The 25,844-nt window shown below is 42.4% G+C and overlaps 1 protein-coding gene across 3 annotated transcripts in view; it reads left to right on the plus strand.

The window, feature by feature from the left end:
- Positions 1–25,844, plus strand: part of PLCB1 (phospholipase C beta 1) — a 455,429-nt gene that overhangs the window by 250,287 nt on the left and 179,298 nt on the right. For all 3 annotated transcript variants that reach the window (XM_081856862.1, XM_081856861.1, XM_081856863.1), the window contains one exon: positions 13,453–13,593. In XM_081856862.1, coding sequence (XP_081712988.1) covers positions 13,453–13,593 — 141 coding nt within the window. The remainder of the gene's footprint in view (positions 1–13,452; positions 13,594–25,844) is intronic.

The following is a 25,844-nucleotide window of genomic DNA, read 5'->3' on the forward strand; positions in this document are numbered from 1 at the left end:
TTCTGCAATTCAGCACTATCTATGATCTACTTGAAAGTAAATTGGATGGGGAGAGCTTTTTTCTTAGTAAGTTCGTATAAAATTGTAGCCTTAGGCTTTGCTGGAAGTAAGAAGCCACATTGTACACAATGGTATTTCTGAACCAACATGGACAGGATTGCAAAAGTAGTAACTTATACCGAATAGAAGCTATTACAAGAAAATATAGTGGTACCTCGGGTTAAGAACTTAATTTGTTCTGGAGGTCTGTTCTTAACCTGAAACTGTTCTTAACCTGAGGTACCACTTTAGCTAATGGGGCCTCCCGCTGCCGCCATGCGATTTCTGTTCTCATCCTGAAGCAAAGTTCTTAACCCGAGGTACTATTTCTGGGTTAGCGGAGTCTGTAACCTGAAGCGCCTGTAACCTGAAGCGTCTGTAACCCAAGGTACCACTGTACACTGATAAACTTTTTTGTGGATTTCTTCTTAATCCATCAGGATAGATCGGGTCAGCTCTAGACTTAGAACTCAAGCCTAACCAAGTCTACTCATTCCTAAGCAACTGAATTCAGTGAGACTTACTCCCAGCCAGAGGCGCTGCCTTGGGACAAAGATTGGTGGCAGTGGTGCAGTGTGTGCATGACGTCACGCCTTGTCTTCAGAAGGAGGCCTTGCCCAGTACCATGCAGCTTCAATGACCGTGGCTCCACCTCTCATGTGCTTAGGGGGGCTGAGCCCCTTGCTAATGATTATTGAGGGGGCTGGCGACACCTCCACCCCCTAGAGTTGGCGCGTCTGCTTCCAGCTAATTGAAGTTAGGATTTAAGCCTTCCTTGTGTTTCGAGTTTCCATTCCAGCTGGTGATTATGAGAACTTTTGTTTAACTTTGGCACCTTAATTTTCTTTCCCTCCCTCCTCTTTTCCTTTGAAGACTGTATCTTTTAGTTTGCAATTCTGGGGAAAGGGACTGTCTGGCTTTAATTGATTATATGTAAGCCACTCTGGGAGCCTTTTCAGCCAAGGACCAGGCTCCAAGTGCAATAAATAAATAAAGCAGACCCATTTAAACCAGCCAGGCTTAAGTTAGTCACAACTTCCATAAGTCCCATTGATTTCAGAGCATCTGCTCTGAGCATGACTAAGCCTGGATTGTATTTGCAGAAAATGTTAAGCAGCATATTTAACAGATCTTTGTAGCCAGCGAAGGATATTCACCTAATATTTCTTACTGCAAAGACACTGATTCATTTCTTCTAGGATGTGTTGTCACAGTTAATTCCCCTGCACAAATGTTTTTTTAATCAGTAAAGAAAGAATTGGTAACAGATGAAAATATCATAATTGTGCCTTTGGGCTCAGCTCACAAAAGACTTAAGAAATATAATTTGTGGGGGAGGTCACCTTTGACTGGTTGCCCTCATCCCTTTGTTCTGTTTGATTGGGGTCTGGCAGAAGGGGACTTTGAAGTGGCTTTGAAATTCCTTTTTGAACTTAAAAAGTGTGTCTAATGCCAGCTGCCTAATGCCCCTCTGCTAACATATTCTCAGAGAAATAATCAAGCACAAAGCAGACGTGTAGTTATGGACCGAGCTCTGTATCCCAGGACTCATTCTGGTAGCACTTGCAAAAGCAGCATTTTATCACTCCACTGTGATGATGGTACCCATTTCAAAAGGACTCTGCGGGAATGTTCTTTCCCGCTCAGTTAGTTGACCCAGAAAATTGTGCACGCCTGAACTATCTCTAAAACAAAGTACAACAACTAAACATGGCTGAAGAACCAGGATGAGAAACTGCCTGGGAAACCCCTACTACAAACATCTTCAGGTATTGCAAACAGGTCCTCTGTTGAATACCTGCTCTACTACTAGAAGGTTTAGTATTTTACAGATTGCTCTGAAACTCTTATTTTTTTTTTACATATTTACAGTGCAGGCCCATACATTTCTGAAATTAACCCCATTGACTTCAGTAGTGCTTACCTCCAAGTAAGTGTTTGTACAGTTGCAGCCTCAGTCTGTTGTAGTGGTGTTGAACAGGAATGGCTTTTATTCTATTTTCTTTGTCAGATAATAAAGCTTTGAAATAGAAATCAAGTCCATCCATGTGGGGCTAAGGCAGAGAAAGGGATGGCTATAGACAGCACTATCCATTTTAGTTACACACACACACACACACACACACACACACACACACACACACTGAGAGAGAGAGAGAGAGAGAGAGAGAGTGAGAGTTACTACCAGGGGAATTGAAGAGTTGCCACATTACCTTTCTGACCACCTAGACCTATCAATTACATGCATGATTTTTTTTGGGGGGGGGGGTGGAGTTGCTGATGCCTAGGGTGAAACCTTTTTATAGCTATCTTGTATCAGAAAAGTTTGCAATACAGTGGTACCTCAGGTTAAATACGCTTCAGGTTACATACACTTCAGGTTACAGACTCCGCTAACCCAGAAATAGTGCTTCAGGTTAAGAACTTTGCTTCAGGATGAGAACAGAAATCATGCTCCGGTGGTGCGGCAGCAGCGGGAGGCCCCATTAGCTAAAGTGGTGCTTCAGGTTAAGAACAGTTTCAGGTTAAGAATGGACCTCCAGAACGAATTAAGTACTTAACCCGAGGTACCACTGTACATTTTAGAGAGGTGTTTAACTACTGTATTACAAATTGTATCTAGTTTTGCTCATACTGTCACTAAAGAGAGATCTCATAGAATCTCAATGTAAAGTGAATGTTTATTGTTTAAATTTCCGTAAATGGAATACATTTTCTATGCCCATATCCTTGTTTATTTGCCATGACGGCCCTTTGCATTAAAAATGCTGGCTAACAAATCTGTTGCTGCAATGGCAGCACAGAAAATAAGAGCAGAGTTTCTTTTTGAATATTTTTGAGATGGTGCTGGAGACTACTGAGCTCAAGTCACCTGCTGATGATAATGCATTGTCTGATACCTGTGTAAATGGTTTCTAATGTGGTGTTAGCTTTTGTTGGATGTACTTCTTGTAATAGCCTGTGGCTAGAAGACCACAGCACCTGCGACTCACTCTCAAACTTCTGTAAGAGCTGCCCCAGATATATTTTTTTTCTTGGCTTTGGCAGACAAAAGGGATTTTTTCTGTTTGGAAAATAAAGCCTCATTCAGATCTTTGAGTAATGCCAAGCTCTTTCAGTGCTGAGCAAAGTATAATTGGAAATCTTGCTAAAGAGCTTCAGCGCTTGTGATTTCATGGACAATTGCACCAATAATAGGCTTAGCTATTGTTAATATTACTGAATAAAGAGTCCTATTTGCACAGCTCCTTTACAAATAAAAGAAGACCTTTGGTATGTGCAGAAGTGTGCATGCACATGAAAGCTTATACCCAGAACAAACTTAGTTGGTCTCTAACATGCTAATGGACAATTTTTAAAAAATTTTCAACTGTGTCAGACCAACATGGCTACATACCTAAATCTAGAAATAAAAGAAGAGTTTAGGCTGCATAGTTTTCCATCCTAGCCCTACAAATATGTCTAAACCTTTTTTTTCCTTTCTGTTTTTATTTGCATTTCTGCTACATTTCAACAGAAGAAGAAAAAAAATGAAAGTAATAAAAAAAATAGGAAAAAAGAGTTACATATTACATATTCTATTATATTCAAAAATACAATCACAGACAGACTTCCCTTCCTCTCCTTCCTTGGTTCCTTTTATATTCCAGTTCATTTTGCATCATCTTAGTTTCCCCAATCTTTCTCTACTTCTCCCTTTAATTTTAGTTTTAACTTATGCTGCTGAAAATACTAACATCCTGCTAGGTTAATTGTCTGTTCATAGTAATTTTTCATATAATCTATAAATAATATCCAGTCCTCTTTTATCGTCTTGAGTACAGTACAGTAAGATCTACTACAAATGTTAACAGTGGTTTTATCTAGCCATGGGGTAGCTCAGTTGGTTAGAGCACAGTGCTGATAACCCCAAGGGTGCAGGTTTGATCCCCCAGCTGGACAGCTGTATATTTCTACATTGCAGGGGGTTGGACTTGATGATCCTCAGAGTACCTTCCAGCTCTATGAATCTTCTGTGATAAAAATTGTGGGCCATTCTTTATAGCTCCAGTAATGCTCATCTGATTATCAGGTTCCCAGCCTTCCCGTAACTTGGCAAAATCCTTAGTGCTAGCTTACCACAGTAATTAATCTTTCAGTCTAAATCTTTAGAAATATTAATTTAGGAATGGAAGTGTTCGAGCTTTGTCTCTGGACTTCAAGTTAATTTAATTAGCTGGACTGTATGCAAGAAGTGTTGGCAGCTGTAAATAAGTACTGTAAATATTTATGCCACTGAACTTCAATATTTATTATAGTGTATGAAACCAGCCAAGTAATGCCTCTGAATGCATTCAGTTTTCCACAATCGGCAAGTTAGGCTGAGTGAGCATAGATAAAAGGGTCTTAATATTCTTTGTAGATTATGAGGATGTTAATTTTAGGGTGCAGGTAGTCCAAGTGTAGGGACGCAGGTGGCGCTGTGGGTTAAACCACAGAGCCTAGGACTTGCCGATCAAAAAGTTGGCTATTCGAATCCCCGCGACGGGGTGAGCTCCCGTTGCTCAGTCCCTGCTCCTGTCAACCTGGCAGTTCGAAAGCACGTCAAAGTGCAAGTAGATAAATAGGTACCACTCCGGCGGGAAGGTAAACGGCGTTTCCGTGTGCTCTGGTTTCTGTCACGGTGTTCCATTGCATCAGAAGCAGTTTAGTCCTGCTGGCCACATGACAGAGAAAGGTGTCTATGGACAAACCCCAGCTCCCTCAGCCTGAAAGCGAGATGAGTGCCACAACTCCATAGTCACCTTTGACTGGACTTTAACAATCCTGGGGTCCTTTACCTTTTACCTTTACCTACCTTTTGTGTATAAATAAATGTGTGTTGATGTGTGTAGGTACCACTCCGGCGGGAAGGTAAACGGCTTTTCCGTGCGCTGCTCTGGTTCACCAGAAGCGGCTTAGTCATGCTGGCCACATGACCCAGAAGCTGTACGCTGGCTCCCTCGGCCAATAAAGCGAGATGAGCGCCGCAACCCCAGAGTCGGTCACGACTGGACCTAATGGTCAGGGGTCCCTTTACCTTTACTACTCCAAGTGTGGTCAAAGTGGTTTGAATTCACCACTCTGAAAATAAATGTCTCTGAATTTGTTTATATCTATTGGACTTCTACAAATGGCCTGCTGGTGAAGGAATGAAGGAAAAGTAGGACAATTTATATGATTGGCTAGTCGACATCTTTAATTTGATGTGTTTGATTATTTGCAATTGAAGATGTAAGTCTGATCCTAACTGCTCTTCAGATTTCATTGGTGTCAACCGTGGACTTTCTGGGCACCGATGCAAGATAAATATCTAACTTTACACTGGTAGATGGAAATAAACAAAATGAAAACATTTTTAATTAACTGACCAACAATTTGATAAGTGCGCGGAACATCTTGGAAAGTGACTTCAAACCACTTTGACAACATTTTAGATTATCTGCCCTTAATTGCTTCCCAAATTGTGTCAGAAATCCTAAACAGGCTGCTTTTGTGGTGGTGGCAGAGTTTGAAAGGGGATTAGGGAAAGTTAGGTGGTTTTGGATGATTAGCATCAGTTGGTAATAACATTGTGGTCCCTCAGGCCCTATTATAACGTCAACCATTCTTAAAAGATAACCATCTTACTACAGTGTGTAGAACTTCTGCCAGATCCTGCTTAATTGTTCAACTGTCAGACCTTTTTCACTGGGGAAAGCTGGGTCATAACTTGCAAATTCAAAAATGTTGTAGGTTTCTCATGCCTTAAACATGGCTGCTTCAACTCATTTTTTTTTTTTAAATGTTTCAGACTTCATCCCATTGGTTGGGCTATCACATACCTTTTGTTTGAGATTAAATGAAACAGCCTAGTGTTTAAGGTGGCATCTACACACACATATACCGGTATGTAAAAAAATCTAAAATGCTTTTTTTAAAGCATTTCTTAAAAATACATTGAATTTTCCATAAGGCTCACCATCTAGTGTGACACTGTATATTGCACTTAAAACACACTTTAAATGTTTTATTTGCAGCTATATAGCTGAGTCCTAAGTGGGAAAATTCCCTGTTAAATTAAAGGGACACCAACTGGTGCCATTGAGCAAGCCCGTCCATTGTCTTCATGCGCCCTAGAGCTTCCTCTGCATATTTCCTTTTAATATTTCACCTGAAAGTTGCTGCAAGTTTGCTTTCCAAGATAGTAATGTATGAAGACGTGGGCATCCCGACCAGTTATTTGGAAGCAGGGCTGTGAGAAACCTCCTGAGAAATTTCACCAGACTTACTCAAACTTTCTTGGCTTTCCTCAATGACATGAACCACTATGATGAAATGGTTAGAGTACTGTATTTGGCCTAGGGCAAGGGTTTCCCACAGTGGTTCTCCAACTGTTTTTGGACTATAATTCCCACTCCCCACTCTCTTCAGCCCCTACCAACATGGCCAGTGACATGGGATGGTGGGAGTTGTAGTCCATGGCATGTGGAGGGCTGCTGGTTTCCCATTCCTAGACTAAATGCTGAGTTAAAAATTTCCTTTGCCATGAAGCTCTTTGGATAACCTTGGCTCCATATCACCTGCTATGTACGCTAGGTGTGAAGATAAAGTTAGGTATCCCACATGTCTGATTGCTCCTCAAGAACAATCTTGACATCTGCTTTAAATTTTCAGTGGAAGCCCTAGTTCAAAGTGTATAAATGTCATTTATGTTCAGAAGTAGTTGATCCTACTGAAATATCATATTGAAGCCTGAGTTAAACTGTAGTGAAAACAGAAAACAGAAAGCATCTTTTAAACAACAACAACAAAAACAGCACTGAATAAATATTTAACATTTAGGTTAGACTACTGCAACACATATGTGTTATTGCTTCTGAAGACAGTCTGGAAACTTCAGATGGCACAGAATTCAGCAGCCAAGTTGTTCACTGGGACAAGACAGTTTGGAACATGTAACATCAATCCTGACCTGAGTGCACTGGCTGCCAATTAGTTTCCGAGCCAGGGACCTAGGTCTCGGAAAGTTGGTTCTACCACATGACCCTGCCTTGAACATTATATTATAACTTAAGAAGAGTACTTCTGGGTCAGACTTAATGCCTACTTAATTCAGGATCCTGTTTGCATGCTAGCTCTCTTCTTAAAAATAGCATCATAACTAATGACCATTACATTTGTCACGAGAGGCCTTCCTCTCAGCCCCCTCACCTTCTGATGCCATGTGAGGGCAACCAGGGAGTGGTCTTCACTGGCTGTAGCATCCTGCAATCAAATTTTCTTCCCTAGGGACCTTTTTCCTAGCACTAGACTTAGAGTGCAATTATTGAAATACTTCATTGTCACTTGTACAACTTGTATACAGTGAGATTACACGAGCACCCCCCACTCAGCTCTCTTAGTCTTAATTCCACTCGTTTACTGACGCACACCCACCAAACCTGAAAGTCAGTTGCCCTGTTGCTACCTTTTCATTCAGCAGCCTAACAGCCCATGGACAGAAGCTGTTCTTTACCCTGTTGGTGCGACTAATCATGTTTCTGTATCTTCTGCCTGAGGGCAAGAGATCAAGAAAGTGCCGGCCAAGGTGTGAATCATCCCTGAGAATTTTCCTCACTCTCCTGAGGCAATGTTCTTCCACGATGTCATCCAGGGATTCACTGGACAGCCCATAATTATTCAACACATATCGGCTATAAAAACTCTTTTGAGTTCGGTGGGACTTCATCCCAATTACGTCTGCAACTGGTGCACTTTTGCAGCATAAATGTCTTGGCTTTGTAATGCCAGATAAAGACTTTATATTTGTCTAGGCTTTTCAGCATGTTACAGCCACTGTTTTTATTTCTAATGGATTGTTTTGTTGTTCTGTTGGATTCCATTGCTCTGTCACACTTTGTTGCTCTCAGCAGTACTTTTTAAAAAAACATTATGTGTTGTACTTGTTTTCCCTTAGGAAGAACAGCTTATAAATATGACCGAGATTCAGATTTATTTATACAATTATAGACCCACCGTAAAATATGACTGGAGTAACAAATCTCAAGTATTATGGAATGAACCATAAAGCATAGAGCATGAAACATAAGACAAACAGGACAGCCAAAGCTTTATATCCACCCAAAACTTACTCTTAGGCTCAAATACATCTGAAAATAAATACAGATTTGATCATCATGCAAACTTTTTAAATATAAAAGATACACAAGGGAAACTCCATTCAAGATATTCAGAGCTTGTACATTCTGTCAGTTTTGAGTAAGTGATTTTCATCTCTCCTGCAAGCAAATGCTGCAGACCTTAATTCAGATTGTTGGCTGCATGAGATAATCATTTAGTTCAAAATACCTGCGGTTGTCTGTCTCCACAAGTGTGCCTTTTTGGGCAGAGACACCAGTAGGGAAGGAATCGCAGTACAATTTTGTCAGCTGGAGTGATAATGCATTCAATGAGTCAGTCATCCACTTGAAATATGACAGCTGCATGTTACATAAAAAGTGGGACTACCCAGGTTATAGTCTTCCAGCACCGCATGGTGCCAGCCCCATGTGGTCTTTGTGGTAGAGTTTGAGGAGATAGTTCAGCAGCACTGCAAAATAGTCTGAATAATCACTGGGGGCATGAACTAGCATGACTTCTTGAAACCTACTGAGACAACCAAGTGGTTCAGTGTACTAAGGGTACACTGTCAGTTTTGTGTGTGTTGCCTTTTCTTTCATGATTTGCATTGCCAGCCAAATTCTGCTAAAAGAATTGTGTTTTTTACTTTCCACCTCAAAAAAACGTTTGCAGAGACTCCTAGGGTTTTCTTTTAATGGGTAAATTATACTAATTGCCCTATCTTGAGAAGTGCACAAGAATTATTATCCTACTGGGTAAAGAGGATAAATTTGAACAAAATGATCCACCATGTACAATTTGTTTGTTTGTTTGTTTCAACCCTCGCTATAATGTTCCAATATGACTGTGACTCCCAAGGAGTTTTAGCCGTGCTCTCAGAATAAAGGGGCAGCAGTAACAAAGTCTCCCATGCTATTCTGAACAGAGCAGAGATATCTCTTCCTCAATTAGCGGAAAACTGTTAGCAGTTGCCATGTGCCTTTGGATTGCCTAGTACAGCTACTATGAGCATGTTTACTGGTGCTCAAGGTTCAACATCTATCCTCAGTTATTTTATGCTAACTTTTCAATGTGGAAATGTAAGATATACAGTAGATGTACATAGATGAGGCATAAAGGTAAAGAAACCCCTGACCATTAGGTCCAGTCGTGGCTCACTCTGGGGTTGCGGCGCTCATCTCGCTTTATTGGCCGAGGGAGCCGGCGTACAGCTTCCAGGTCATGTGGCCAGCATGACTAAGCTGCTTCTGGTGAACCAGAGCAGTGCATGGAAATGCCGTTTACATTCCCACCAGAGCAGTACCTATTTATCTACTTGCACTTTGACGTGCTTTCGAACTGCTAGGTTGGCAGGAGCAGGGACCGAGCAACGGGAGCTCACCCCGTTGCAGGGATTCGAACCGCCGACCTTCTGATCGGCAAGTCCTAGGCTCTGTGGTTTAGATGAGGCATACCCAGTCGTTTTTCCAGGTCCTGGAGCAATAAGCCTTTTGAGGACCCACCTGCATTCCAGCATGATGCAGTCTGAGATACAGGCTTACCACGCCAATAACAACTTGACTTTAGTCTCAAGTCAGTTTCGTTTGCTACTTCTTCCCATTGCAAATAGTGTTATGAGTTTTGAAACCTTTGTGCAGCTGTTTATTGCATTTCAGTTGTCTGCATTGCTCAGGGAGAGGCATCCCCCCAGAAGCAAATGCAGATATGTTCACAACAATGCATGTACTTTTTAAGATATACAATGTCCTAGTGTGGGCAGTGGTGCATTTTGGTACATGTTGACTCTGGACTTAATGGGGAACAGTGAGGGGTTGTTTAGATACTAATGTGTTTCGGAAAATGATGAGCCATCCCTGATACATTTGGAGTTCCTCCTGCTCATTCTGCTGAGTGGACCTGGACTTGGGTGGGATTCAAATAATGTGTCTTGTCAGTAGAGACCTGGCCTGTAGCTCAGTTGGTAGAGCACAAGGCTCTTAATCTCAGGGTTGTAGGTTCGCATCCCAAGTTGGGCAAAAGATTCCTGTATTTCAGGTGGTTGAACGAGGTTACCCTTGTGGTCCCTTTCAGCTCCATAACTCTGTGCTCTGTGGGAGGTAAAGGTAAAGGACCCCTGGATGGTTAAGTCCAGTCAAAGGCAACTATGGGGTTGCGGCGCTCATCTCTCTTTCAGGCCAAGGGAGCCGGTGTTTGTCCACAGACAGTTATGTGGCCAGCATGATTAATCTGCTTCTGGCACAACGGAACCCTGTGACGGAAAGGAGAGAGCACGGAAATGCTATTTACCTTCCCGCTTCAGCAGTACCTATTTATCTACTTGCACTGGTGTGCTTTTAAACTGCTAGGTTGGCAGCAGCTGGGACAGAGCAATGGGAGCTCACGCCATCACAGGGATTCGAGCTGCCGACCTGATCAGCAAGCTCAAGAGGCTCAGTGGTTTAGACAACAGTGCCCCCCCATCCTGTGGGAGGACTTCCACATGCACAATGGGGCTTTCTCTCCTTCCCACCCTCACATTTGGCTCAGAGTAGGGTGGGGTGTCAGGAGAACCCCTGGAACAATGGGGGTGTGTTTAAAGACAGGGGATCATCTCATTCAGCAAACCAAAATGCTTGCACTGATGGAATGATCAGAAGAGTGTGATATTGAATTCATCCCATTATTTTCTCTGGGATTTGCTCGTGATTTCTGATTTGGAAGGCATTAAAACAAGCAGTGGCCAAGTGAGTCTTGGATCGTAAGATGCAAGCAAGCAAACAAACAAAAACCTAAAGCAATGGAGAGGAAAATAAAGGAAGTTGGAGCTTTCAGAAGTATGTGCTTATTCTTCTCTTCTCACCCTCTTTTTGTGAAGCCAGTTCTGAGGGTTAATAGCAGGTTAATAGAAAAGGGTAGCGCACTGCATTTGAGAGAACTCTTTGCCTGGCCTGCTGACAACAAATGCATGTAAAAATAAATCATTGCTTGAGCTTTTAATAAACTATACTATTTGTTTTGTTTTCTGTTCTATAGAAACAAGGCAATTTAGTTAGAACAAGACTGACTTGGCCACCAGTCAAGACATTACAGGGCTTCAGAAAGTCATGTGGGATGTGTAAGAGAAGTTCAGTGTTGCTATGAAACCAGATTTGTAAACCATGATTAGGCTCTTGGGGTCCCCTGAGAATTGTGGCTCTCAATAATAATATTAATATTATTATTAATATTAATAACATTTATTTATACCCCACCCTCCCTGGCCAGAGCCGGGCTCAGGGTGGCTAACACCAGTAAAATTACAGTAAAAACATAATAGGGGAAAAAAAAAACAATTTAAAATACAGGTTAAAATACAATTTTAAATGCAGCCTCATTTTAAAAGTAGCCCATAGATCAAAACCATAAGGGGAGGGAAACATAAGGGTCAGACTGAGTCCAAACCAAAGGCCAGTCAGTGAAAGAGTCAGTGAAGGAACAGTATTGTCCTTCCATTGCTGAATACATGTTGCTTAATATGAACTTACGAACCAAGTGGACTGAAGATCTACGTAAGGGGGGAAAGTTAGGATTCCGTACTACTATAGCTACATTTATGAGCTGAGGCCCCACCCCTACTTGGAGATAAAATAAGACACATGGACACAAGTATTTAGGTTAATGGGCTTAAAAAGGCCACAAATTTATTGGTTACAGATTGTGAGTGGTATTGGCTGAGGCATTGGATCGAACAGAGTATACATGACTCCTGCCCTCTCTTCTGGCAGTCACGCAAGGGTTAACAACCTGTAGGGGGAGCTTGTTGATGCAAATCAACTGGGAGCTTTCCCCTAGAGTCACTTGGGTCGTGCCATGGCCCTAGCCACCACCTGGGCATTGGACAGGAACCACGACCGCTGGATTCCTTTAATGGAATACCCTTCAGGGGAGGGGTAGGTGATAGCCACAACCTCCCCTCCAACACACAACACATTTTCCAATGCCTAACTGCCAAACCTTACAAAGTTGTGATGATTTGCTATGAGGTAGGGGTGAGCTCCCGTTGCTCAGTCTCCCTGCTCCTGCCAACCTAGCAGTTCGAAAGCACATCAAAGTGCAAGTAGATAAATAGGTACCACTCTGACGGGAAGGTAAACGGCATTTCTGTGTGCTGCTCTGGTTCGCCAGAAGTGGCTTAGTCATGCTGGCCACATGAACTGGAAGCTGTATGCTGGCTCCCTTGGCCAATAAAGTGAGATGAGCGCCACAACCCAAGTCGGCCACGACTGGACCTAAAGGTCAGGGGTCCCTTTACCTTTACCTAGGCAAAAAAACCAAGTGGCTGGTGCCAATCTGCCAAGTGGAAAACATTCCCACCAGGCCCCTTGGACAACCAAGGCGACCAATCAAAGTCCATAGCAAGGTCAGGAGCAAAACTTAGAGGGAGGGAGGGTGATCTGAGGAACAAGAAGGAGGAGCTGGTGAGCTCGTGGCTATTTTAAATGGCAAAACCACGCCTCCCTCAGCCAGATTGGCCAGCTTGGGGGGGGGCATGACATGGGCACAGGCTCAACGGCGCAGGGGTCTTGGTTATGCCCCCCCCCCGCGAGCGCGGGAAGCTGTTCTCACTCACAACACCTCCCCTCTGTTAAGAGGAGAGGCCTTGTAGAATTCAATGCTGCTTTGACTCTTCCCACACACATTGATTCTTAGCACATTTCAAACAGCAATGCTACGTTTATTTTTATGTAATCTACTTATGCTGTGATCACTATTTTATTTTTTAAAAACAACAACTCCGAAGAACAATTCATTGGTGATTGAGTTACATGTGAAAGGATATAAGAATTAAGTGGTTGTTGAAAGTTAGCCAAGAATGCCCACCCAGAGCACTCCATTCTCTGTTGGCAATCTCTCTCCCCCCCCCCCCCGTGAGGATCTTCTTTAAGTAATGGTTGTCCCAGGGTGTTGAATGTGTAGAAAAAAATGATTGAAATGTTGCACGTAAACCATTTCAGCATTAAAGTAACCATTACTGGCTTCGTATTTTACATGATGTCCATTCTGGGCCTCTTTCTAATCAGTGTAATCGTAAATGCTTCAAACCATGCAAGTTATTTAGAACATGGTAGAGGAAACAGTCCCCAATCATTATCCAGCTCGTGGGATGGATTTAAATAGATAAGAGAGGATATATTAATTGCATTTTATCCCTATAGGTGCCCACGTGTGTCCTATCCTTAGCAGCAAAATTGGAGTATTGAACTATTCTTTCTTTTTTATCATTATCAAAGTACGGGCAGACACTTTAATGACTTTCAATGCACTTACTTACAGGATCCAAAACTACGTGAACATCTGGATGCAGGAAACATTGGAGGACGACTGGAAGGCCGAATGCTCACAATCGTGTATGGCCCTGACCTGGTCAATATTTCATACTTGAACTTAGTAGCAGCTCAGGACGAAATCGCAAAGGTATGACCATGCAAATGATGCAATGCCATAACTGGGAAAGGGAAATGGGGCTGTTAGTAGGAAATATATAGGAACATGTATAAGATGGATCAATATTATTTCAGAAAACAGTGTCATGTACAATACTCTTCCTGCTGGCATTGGCAGTTCCCTTTCTGAACATGTTGTATAAAGCATTTTCTTATCCCTCAAGCATTTTCTTGTCCTCCAAACATTTTTAAACGATTCATAAAGCATCTAATACAGTGGTATCTTGTTTTTTGAATGTAATCCATTCCGGACAACCGGTTGACTTCCGAAACGTTAGAAAACCGAGGCACAAAGGGCTGGCTGCAAGTTCAATTGAGAAAATGGAGAAAAAAACACTCAGTGGAAGCCGTTCAACTTCTGAGGCACATTCGAAAATGGAAGCATTTACTTCCGGGTTTTTGGCGTTAGGAAACTGAAATGTTTGGCTTCCAAGACGCTCGAAAACCTAGGTACCACTGTAAATCTTAGTTCGCCATCCATTTTATTATGGGCAAGTTGTAATTCTGAGGAAGTGTCTTAAGGCAAGCTGTCAAGTATGTTTTGGAAATAAGAAATGGCCATGCTGTTTTAAACCTGTATAGGACAACTTGAACATTTGGTCTTGATCTAGAACTACAAACAAAGGCATTAGGATGGATCTTGTGCCCAGGGGTATTGCTAGGACCTTAAAAGAAATGGATCAGAATGCCCCACCTGTTTCCTGAACCCTGCCACTACATGCACTGTATTCAAAGAGAGTTAGTTGTATTTAACTTGTGTTGAAACCTTTAACCGAAGGTGGACTATCTGGCCTCACAGATGTTAATAGGACTTGGGGGCTTTTTAGGTTAGGGGACAAAGGTGAGTTGGGGGGGGCATGATAGAGATGGATAAAATAATGCACGGTGTGACAAGGAAGAGGTTTACCTGCCACTCTCATAGCACTAAAACCTGGGCTCAGCCATTGAAGCTGCATGGTGGGTAAGACCAGGAAGCACATTTCCACACACAGCACATTTTTGTAGAAATAAATTGTATTTAATACATGCAAAATGATGAACAAATAGATTAGCTCAGGAGTTGTGGTGTGGTTCTACCACCAAATAAACTTAATTCATACTTAGTTCACCTAGTAGTTATGGGAACTACTTTCAACTGTAGTTCAGAGATTTTGGAACTAGTTCAGTGAGCTTTATTCCAAGCACTGCCTGATATTGAGAAATCTAAGGCACCTTGAATTCTGACAGATAATTCTGTGAAATTGTGGACAATGTGGTAGGTAACCCCCTTAGAATGGCTAAAATTTATAATACCAACAAATATAACTGTCAGAAATGTGGCGACGTTAGAGTGGATTTCAATCACTGTGGGTGGAATTGCCCTGAAGCAACAGCAGTATATCTATCCATCTATCGGCAAGAAATCATATCTTATCATAAGAAACTTTTTGAAATACCTTGTTCAGCTAGACCCAAAAATATTTCTCTTAACATATCTGAAAGGCAGGGAGAAACTGTTATATAATATGATTCTAGCAGCAAGAAGCTTATATGCAAAATAACAAAGCAAAGTATAAACTAAACTTTTTAAAAAATAAAATAAAATAATTGTGAATATAATTCAAACCTTTCCCCATACTAATTCTAATGATAAGTGGAATTAAAACAGTATATTTATACAGTGGTACCTTGATTTTCAGAGACATGGGTGGTGCTGTGGGTTAAACCACAAAGCCTAGGACTTGCCGATCAGAAGGTCGGCGGTTCGAATCCCCATGACGGGGTGAGCTCCCGTTGCTTGGTCCCTGCTCCTGCCAACCTAGCAGTTCGAAAGCACATTAAAGTGCAAGTAGATAAATAGGTACCACTCCGGCGGGAAGGTAAACGGCGTTTCCGTGTGCTGCTCTGGCTCGCCAGAAGCGGCTTAGTCATGCTGGGCCACATGACCCGGAAGCTGTACGCCGGCTCCCTCGGCCAGTAAAGTGAGATGAGCGCCGCAACCCCAGAGTCGGCCACAACTAGACCTAATGGTCAGGGGTCCCTTTACCTTTACCTGGTTTTCAAGTGTCTTGGAAGCCGAATGTTTCAGAACCCGAACACCAAAAACCCGGAAGTAATTGCTTCCGTTTTCGAACGTGCCTCGGACGTCGAACAGCTTCCGCTGCGGTTTTTTCTCCATTAACTTTGCCAACCATCCTTTCCGCCTCGGTTGTCAAATGTTTCAGAAGTCAAATGGTCTTCCAGAATGGATTATGTTTGACAACCAAGGTACCACTGTATAAGCTTTCATTTCTATTTCTTTTTCTTCTCTCTGTTTTATTATGGTCGTTATTGTTTACTTATTAAATTTGTATGCTGCCCTTCATCCATAGATCTCAATATAGGTAAAGGTAAAGGGACCCCTGACCATTAGGTCCAGTCGTGGCTGACTCTGGGGTTGCGGCAATCATCTCGCTTTATTGGCCGAGGGAGCTGGCGTACAGCTTCTGGGTCATGTGGCCAGCATGACTAAGCCGCTTCTGGCGAACCAGAGCAGCACACAGAAACACCGTTTACCTTCCCGCCAGAGCGGTACCTATTTATCTACTTGTACTTTGATGTGCTTTCAAAATGCTAGGTTGGCAGGAGCAGGGACCGAGCAACGGGAGCTCACCCCATCGTGGGGATTCGAACCGCCGACCTTCTGATCAGCAAGTCCTAGTCTCTGTGGTTTAACCCACAGCGCCACCCGCGTCCCTTCTAGATCTCAATATGGTTCACAGCATAAAAATACAGAAACACAAAATATATAATTGTTTTAATTGGCTCATCTCAATTTTTACGTGTTCAGTAAATGACTGCTTAAACTGCTCAGTTATTTATTATTTGCTGTTATTGTGTCTTTATTGATAGCCTTTACTTTGGCCTTTGGCCTTGTATAAATAAATGTATATATATTCACATGCTTCACCCAAGACATTAGGCCACTCTTAGTTTCCCTCAACACTTCCTTTGCTTTAGCAGCCTCATCTAATTAATTGGGAGGGGGGGAAGCACTATTTATTAATACTGTATAATAGTAAAAAAGGACAACCCTTGCTATTGACTAACTCATTCTTATGCATTCAGCTCCATCATATTTTCAGGCATAGTCACATTAATTTAGGTGAATAAATAGGGCCCCCCAAAGCGGTTGTGTACAGGGCTGCAGGGACATAAATCTGCCACCGCGAGACTGTTCTCTGACGCAGTGTGGGAGGAGGAGGTAAATATGGAAGGATTTTGCCTGCTTAGCTGTTGCTGCACTTTCTGAGTGATTTCTAGCTGTAGATAAAGAAACAGATGTAAAATCAGCTGTGTAACAAATTGAGGTATTTCTCTCCCACAGTGAGCAAGAAGCTTGCCCTTTGTGCATGTTTTACAATGGTGGTTATCTCCTCCTCCCAGCCTTCCCCTTGGAAACTTATATGCGTGAGGATTCATAAATGAATTTTGTTTCTTTGCTGTTAGCTAGGTGCAATTGGCCCATTCGCTTTGCTAAAAGCTTCTACTCATAAATCAGGCATTTTTGTAAAGCAATGATATCCCTGATGGTAATTGTTTATTGCAGGCTCTTGTTGATTTTAAGCTGTTTGTAGTGAGCAACTGCAGGTTATTTGCAGCATGGCAAATAATGAGGTTTGCACAGACAGAACTGTTTGAAAAGCACTTTGAGGAAAAACTTCAAACCATTATTTCCTTGCGGTTTGCTTCTGGAGTTCAGGCTGTTAATAATTTACTTCAGAGCACAATCCATTCCCGAGCCTTTCACTGGTCATTTTATTGAGAGTTCTCTGCTCACTTTCTAGGCTTAAGTTAAAATTAATGAGTTGGTGAGCCTTGAAGCTATGGCCTTTTATTGCACAGCACAAAAAGTTAGAGAATTAAGATAATGCACTTTTGCTTCTTAGAAAGGAATTTTAACAGAACGTTTAGGCGGATGGAGGGTTTTGTCATTTGTAAAAGTTGCCTATCTGCCGTTTCAAGATTGGCCTAGGATTGCATTATCCTTTTTTTTAAAAAAAAAAAAATAATATTTATTGGTGTTTCAAAAAGTTACAAGAATAAAAAAGAGAGAAAAAGAAAAACAGAAAATACAAAATACAGAAAAAATAAATAAAAAACAATTAAGAACAAATCCATCTTTCCATATCTTATCTATCATTTGCTTGTTTCCTTGACCTCCTCACACCTCCCTTTTTTGTATTCTAGTTCATTAATTGTTTCAGCAAATCCTTTCCTTCTTTGTTTTTATCTTACTAATTTATCTTAATATATTGTAACTTTACATTCTGACCTGTTAACAATCCATTTTTACTTAATCCTTTATAACACTACTGCTAAAACCACATAGCTTCATTCCAGCATCCTTCTAACATTCCTTAATTTTACAGTGTTTCTGTAGATAGACTTTAAATTTCTTCCAATCTTCTTCTACCGACTCTTCTCCCTGGTATCGGATTCTGCCAGTCATTTCCGCCAGTTCCATATAATCCATCACCTTCATCTGCCATTCTTCCCGGGTGGGTAGATCTTGTGTCTTCCAATACTTTGCGATAAGTATCCTTGCTGCTGTTGTAGCATACATAAAAAAATTTCTATCCTTCTTTAGCACCAATTGGCCGACCATGCCCAGGAGAAAGGCCTCGGGTTTCTTCAGGAAGGTATATTTAAATACCTTTTTCATTTCATTATAGATCATCTCCCAGAATAGGATTGCATTATCCTAACTTGGTAATTAGAAAATAACAGGTAGGACTTGCTGCAACAAAATATTGCCGTTGCGTGTCGAGGTCCCCAGGGCCACCCCAATAACTCACACATCACACAGAATTTTTGTTTAAGATTTTTGGCATAATTTTGGCCAAACAACTTTATTGAAATACAAATTTGTGAGTGGTTGCTTAGGCATTGGTTGCGACTATCTGCCCCCACCATGGGGGACAGACTGACATTCCGCACGATGCGAAAGTCAGAATAGGGGAATACACTTGGGGGTAACGCGGAGCAGGGAACCTGCCCTCACCCCAAATGCAACCAGGAGCTCATTGCTATGGCCTGAGCCCCCTTGACAGAGTGGTCAAGCAATAGTTAGCCCCCAATTCCTTTAATGGAATCCCTTGCAGCAGCAGCATTAGAGGGGCAGGCACTCAACCTACCAAGGGCAGGCACTCAACCACTTCCCCTCAACCAACCAAACCATAAACCAATGCCTAACTGCAACCTTACAAGTTGTGATAATTTGCAACGCAGTAGGCAAAAACCAAATGGCCCCAGCCAATCAGCCAGATGGACAAAATTCCTACCAGGCCCCTGCCCCAAGAGCAGACAACCCCATGACAGGCATAGCAAGGTCAAAGCGAACAACCCTAATTCTAGGGAGGGGGAGGATGGGCAATCCTATGCATGGTCAAAAAGAGGAAGCCCTAGCCTCGTGCAAGGAGTTTTAGCATTTCTGGCTGTCAATCAACAAATGGCAACATTAACTTCTTCCCAACAACAAGGGAAGCCCCAATCGCATCAGTGGCCAACGAACAATTAGCCCGCCCCCAACTTTGGAGTGTCCTGGCGGCCCCCACCGCAACACGTGCTCTCCATGAAGGAGAACACGCTTTGTATCCCTAGTGTGGTTTAATTATCTGAGCCAGTGGATAAAGAGGTTGAGTTGGTGCAAAGGCCGAGATGGACTGAACAGACCTTAAAAATAACAGATGTGCCCAACAGTGTGATACGTTTGACTCAAGAATAAAAATTTGGAACTGAAACTATATCAGTGCTAATTTTTTATTAGAACCCTTCTGGAACACAGTGGCCTGAAACACCAACTTCTGAACTAACTGAAACAGCCAAATTCACAAGTTATGTTGGACGATAAATCAGGTCTTTAATAAATAATATTACTGGGAAAGTGTCCAAAACACCAATTTCTGAGTTTGTCAAACCAACCAATTTCACAAGTCCAACTGGACTAGATGGGATTGATAATAGTAAGCAAAAAGCATCCACAGAAAAACATTGCAATTTCTGTTCTGGACTACTAACAGTACTCTCAAAAAACTGCCCTGTGCACCAATCTCCAAATGAGCAAAACCAACCAAATTCACAAGAAACTCAAAAACTAGCAGGGATTGGTTTGGCGAGCCACAAGAGGTCCACAGAAACCACACCTCAATGCTGTTGTTCTGAGCCATAAACAGATTTTCCAGGGTGGGGGGAACCACAGCCTTCGAACAGAGATGGATTTGTTGTTGTTGTTGTTGTTTAGTCATTTAGTCGTGTCCAACTCTTCGTGACCTCATGGACCAGACCACGCCAGGCACTCCTGTCTTCCACTGCCTCCCGCAGTTTGGTCAAACTCATGCTGGTAGCTTCAAGAACACTGCCATCTCGTCCTCTGTCGTCCCCTTCTCCTTGTGCCCTAATTCTTTCCTAACATCAGGGTCTTTTCCAGGGAGTCTTATTTTCTCATGAGGTGGCCAAAGTATTGGAGCCCCAGCTTCAGGATCTGTCCTTCCAGTGAGCACTCAGGGCTGATTTCCATCAGAATTGAGAGGTTTGATCTTCTTGCAGTCCATGGGACTCTCAAGAGTCTCCTCCAGCACCATAATTCAGAAGCATCAATTCTTTGGCGATCAGCCTTCTTTATGGTCCAGCTCTCACTTCCATACATCACTACTGGGAAAACCATAGCTTTAACTATACGGACCTTTGTCAGCAAGGTGATGTCTCTGCTTTTTAAGAGATGGATTTAGGAGAGTGCAACTGGTGGAACGTGTGTGTGTTGTGGCCTGTTGGTGTAATGGTGGTGACACTTGCCCTTCTTTTGATAGAATTTGCTTTGTTGGGAGCGGGGACAAAATGGGGGGTTGAGGAGGGTCAGCTGGAGGGAAGTGAGAAATGTCTCTCCCCCCCTCTGAATAACGTTGGAGGGTATGCCAGGTGTCAGCTCCCAACATAAAACTTTGTGATACTCTGCCCAACCTATGCAAGGCTTGAAAGATGCAAAGACTTTCTTCCCCCTGATTTGATGGAGATCAGCAACAGACAATTTTCTGTGCTTCCTTCAATCCTGAATAGAAGGGCTGTGATGATAAATGGCAGCTTCATGGACAATGGGCAGAATGAGCCTGTGTTGAACCCTCATGTTGCCAGTGTTCCATAACTATTATGTGAACAGCACAAATTCACAATCTTTTCCCTTCCTGTTTTGAGAGGGTTTTGCCTGTTTGGGGGTGTTAGCTGCTGGTTTTTTTGTTTGTTTGTTTGTTTTTTTACTTGTTTATTTGCTTGTGGGTGGTCTTGTTTTGGCTCCAATCTGATCAGCACTGACCACCCAAGTACGGCATTAGATATAGTGTTTGGGACTGTTATAAAACTACAAACTTGGGAGAACGTAAGTTTACATCGGACAAGAAATTTTGTCCCCATCCTCACCAAAAGCACCGATCTTGTTCTATGCTCATTTTGTGCATATTTCTCCATGTCTAGTGGAAACCTCTCTTCTCTTCTCATCATCTTCTACTGTGGTGTTTTCAAACAATTCAGTTCTGCAAATCTTCTGTGCTTTGCCTTAAAAAATGCTGTTTTCTCTTTTGTAGCTGTTTTCATGGCCCTTTAATTTGATGGTTCTAACAGCAGAAGTTGCCTGCCTTTGAACTTCCTGGCTAAAGCCAAACTAATGATGAACCTTTTGGTCCTAATGATTCAAACACTAAGGAGGAGAAAATATTCGGTCCTGGGCATTATTTGTCTTCAGCTTTCTTTTGCTTTGTAGAAATTCTTTGAGCCACCCTACACTTTCCTGCTTTTATTGTTAAATTCTTGTTTTCTTCTTTCTGGGAATCAGTGCATAAGCAGCAATAGTAGTGTTGTTTGCAGCCAAGCACAGTGCCCAGTATTTCCCCAACATAAGCAGAATGTTTGCTCTCAATCTTTATTATCTGGATAGTAAAATCTCCATCCAGCTATTAGATTATTCTGTTCCAAACAACTTTTGGGAAGCATACTTTGGGATGCTCCAGATTGAGATCTAGCCATTTCAGATGATAATGCACAGTGCAAATCATCTCCTATAAAAAGTTCTCATTAAGTAGATTAAGGGTTTTTTGTCGGGGGGTTTTAATTAAAAAACACAACTTGTTTTGCCAACAGAACATAAATGCCAAGTAAAATATACTTGTTGTTTTTAATTGGTACTTTCAACAATATATCCAAACTGTTTTTGTTTTGTTTTTTTGTTTTGTTTTTTGTAGCTCATAATCTCAGTATTTGAAAATTGTCAGTATGATTGTCACCCCTCTTGGTCTTTTCACATGATGCACATATTTTACACACCTTTAATAGTTCTAATCTCCTTGCTTAATATGAGTTTCTTGCAGGAGGTGGATTTCTGACCCCACCCCCACTTCCTCCTTTTATTTGGAGAATTAAACATTTTAACACTAAGTGGTATATTTTTAGTGAATCTAACAATTATTAAATGTGTAAAGGATGAACAATGATCATCTTACTTCTGAATTTCTCTGTTCCTCTTTTAATGGGTTTTCTTAATAGATGTGAATGAATATGTTTCCGTATTCCATTTGTATCCCTTCATCTCCTATAGACACATTTTCAAATGTACTCCCCTGCCTCTGAGTTCAAAAGAATTGTTTAATGCAGAGAGAATGTGCACCTCAACTTGTCTTTTAGCTCTAAAATTCTGTTTCTTGCTCTTGTTCCTTATTGTTCTCTCTTTCTGGTTTATCTCCAAATCTTTGGTCATTAAACTTTGCTTGGGATCTCAATTTATCAATGCCCCCCTCCGTTTTAAATAATAAACCCTCTGAGTGCTTTTTTTATTATTTTCAAGAGCTGGGCAGCCAACGCTCTTCCAGCTCTTGGTCTGAGCAGCACACCTGTGTCTACAGAAACCATATTTGCTGGCTTCAATGGCTGCATTTAACTATAATTATTTTAACATTTAATCTCTCAGCCACTTGGCATTTCTGAACTGCTTTTGCTATGGCTGCTGAAATAAAAATTAATCATGTAATAGCTGCTTCACTACTGAGGAGTGGAAAGGGCATGGTCTGCCTCAGTCATGTGGGGTTTCAAATTAATTTTAGTTAAACTGTTTTATTTATATAATATTTAAAGGTATGTCCCGCTTTTCTGCACTAAACCGTCAAGGTGGTTAACAACATTAAAGCCTACATTCATACTACAGTAAAATATAAGCCCAAAGCAACTGTGTTAAAATTTATAAAATGAGCAAATAAACTAGAACAAAGCCAGAAATCAGCAGCTCAACTAATGCCATCTATCAAAACAGGAAGCAAAGTCGATCCATGAGGTGAAAGGCCTGTCTAAATAAAAGGACCTTAAAGGCTGTGAGTGAGAGGCAGCTAGATGAGCATTTCTAAGAAGACTGGAAAAAAATATATCTGTGAACAGATACCTTAACGGCCTGGCTTGCACATCTCATTAAACCATATTTTAATGAGTCCTATCTAGTACTATTGGACTCATTTACTACTATGATGGGACGCAGGTGGTGCGGTGGGTTAAACCACAGAGCCTAGGGCTTGCCGATCAGAAGGCTGGCAGTTCAAATCCCCGCTACGGGGTGAGCTCCCGTTGCTCGGTCCCTGCTCCTGCCAACCTAGCAGTTTGAAAGCACGTCAAAGTGCAAGTAGATAAATAGGTACCACTCTGGCGGGAAGGTAAACGGTGTTTCCGTGCGCTGCTCTGGTTCACCAGAAGCGGCTTAGTCATGCTGGCCACAGGACCCAGAAGCTGTACACTGGCTCCCTCGGCCAATAAAGCGAGATCAGCGCCGCAACCCCAGAGTCAGCCACGACGGGACCTAATGGTCAGGGGCCCCTTTACCTTTCCCTTTATCTACTACTATGTATGCACACTATCCTTTTAAAGCACATTAGGAGCACATTCTTTCCTTTAATAAACTCTAGGCACTATATGTTAAGGTTTCTGGGAATTGTAGCTCTGTGAGGGGTAAACTGTTGTTGGCACCCATCTGTCTCAAGAGACAATGGAGTGTACCTTTGGGGGTGAAGTCCCACCCCTGCATTAGCAGTACCAAAGTGACTTCCCTGGTGTGTCAGCCTGGGCAGTGTGTATGGAGGTCCTGGACTGTCCAGACAGCAAGACCCCACTCTTGGCCTTGCTGATGTGATTCAAAGGAAAGCAGAACAATCTGTTTGGCACCAGCTTGGCCTCAGGAGTTGACGGAAGGAGGTGTACAAGACGCCATCCAACCATCTTAGGGATCCCACTCCAGATTTGTGTAGGGTTTACTCCTTAGCCTTCTTCTCCTGAAGATATCCCACAAGGCAGCAAAGGATTAGGATCAGAGTTTTCCTTCTCTTAGACGGGCTATCTTTCAAGATTGATGAGCCTCAGCTACCTTTCATTTCCCTCTACAGCAGAGCTTTCCAAACTTTTCACGTTGGTGACACACTTTTTAGACATGCATCATTTTGCGAAACAGTAATTCAGTTTCACTAGCAAATCAGAGATTAAAATAATCCCTTTCCAGCCCCGGGAGGAGCATGGGTTGGATTTGCACAATATACCTACACATTGCAGCCGACACACTAACGTCCTGCAACACACAGCATGTGTAGAAATGGCCTCCTTGACCATTTATCACTCTGTCCTGCTACATAATGCAAAAAGGGGTCCTAGATGTCTGCAGCTGCTTCTCTCTTGCTTTCACCCTGCATAACATGATGCCTTTGCATCAGTGTACTCATAATTCTAAGGGACACGGGTGGTGCTGTGGTCTTAACCACAGGGCCTAGGGCTTGCCAATCGGAAGGTTGGCAGTTTGAATCCCCGTGACGGGATGAGCTCCCGTTGCTCGGTCCCTGCTCCTGCCAACCTAGCAGTTCAAAAGCACATCAAAGTGCAAGTAGATAAATATTTACGGCTCTGGCGGGAAGGTAAACGGCATTTCCGTGCGCTGCTCTGGTTCGCCAGAAGCGGCTTAGTCATGCTGGCCACAGGACCCGGAAGCTGTATGCCGGCTCACTTGGCCAATAAAGCGAGTTGAGCGCCACAACCCCAGAGTCGTTTGTGACTGGACCTAAGGTCAGGGGTCCCTTTACTTTTACCTTACTCATAATTCTATACTTTTAAAGGGGCCAACAAACTTTTTCAGCAGAGAGCCAGTCCACTGTCCCTCAGACCTTCTGGGGGCCATACTCTATACATACATATATATATATATATATATGCAGGTTTTGGTGTCCTCGGGTGTCTTCCCGTGTAAAAGTTGGGGTGTCTAGGCGACGTTTCGACGAGGTCTCACTCGTCATCTTCAGGCGAAGATGACGAGTGAGACCTCGTCGAAACGTCGCCTAGACACCCCAACTTTTACACGGGAAGACACCCGAGGACACCAAAACCTGCATTCCTGTACCCGTGAAAATCTACGAAAGCATATATATATATATATATATATATATATATATATATATATATATTGGGGGGGGGGGGAATGAACGAATTCCTATGCCCCACAAATAACCCAGAGATGCATTTTAAATAAATGCACACATTCTACTCATGTAAAAACACCAGGCAGGCCCCATAAATAACCCAGAGATGCATTTTAAATAAAAGGACACATTCCACTCATGTAAAAACATGCTGATTTCCAGACCGTCTGCGGGCCAGATTTAGAAGGTGATTGGGCCAGGTCTGGCCCCCAGGCCTTAGTTTCCCTACCCATGGTATAGTGTATAGGCTGACCCTGGCATGAGCCCTTCGAGGACCCCTTTTCACTGGGGATGCTGTGTTTTGAGCTTGGGGCTTCTCTAATGCAAGCTTGTGCTTTGCCACTGAGCTGTGCCCCCTCGCCTCCAGCCAAAAACAAATGTGCAGGATGGGGGAATTTTCCTCACACAGTCAGTTTCAGTTTGGATGAAGTGCATTGGAGAATGTGGACCATTTAAGGCGCTGTCTTTTCCTATGAGAAGAGATAACTTATATTGAGACAAATGTCTTCAGGGATGCAGTGTGATGCATGTGGAAGATGAGAGAAATGTGTTCGTTAAGCAGCAGGTCTCAAAATCTAAGGCTTCACCGGGGCATTGAAGAGCTATATAATTTGCTGCTAGCATAAAGGGAAATGGCACCGTGTGAATTATGGTGTAAGAACATGGAACCAAAAGGGGAGTGAATACAAAGCTTTCTTTATTAAAGCTGAAGTTCATTGTG

Source organism: Podarcis erhardii (genome assembly GCF_964252035.2).
Source record: "Podarcis erhardii genome assembly, chromosome: 3".
NCBI lineage: Eukaryota > Metazoa > Chordata > Lepidosauria > Squamata > Lacertidae > Podarcis > Podarcis erhardii.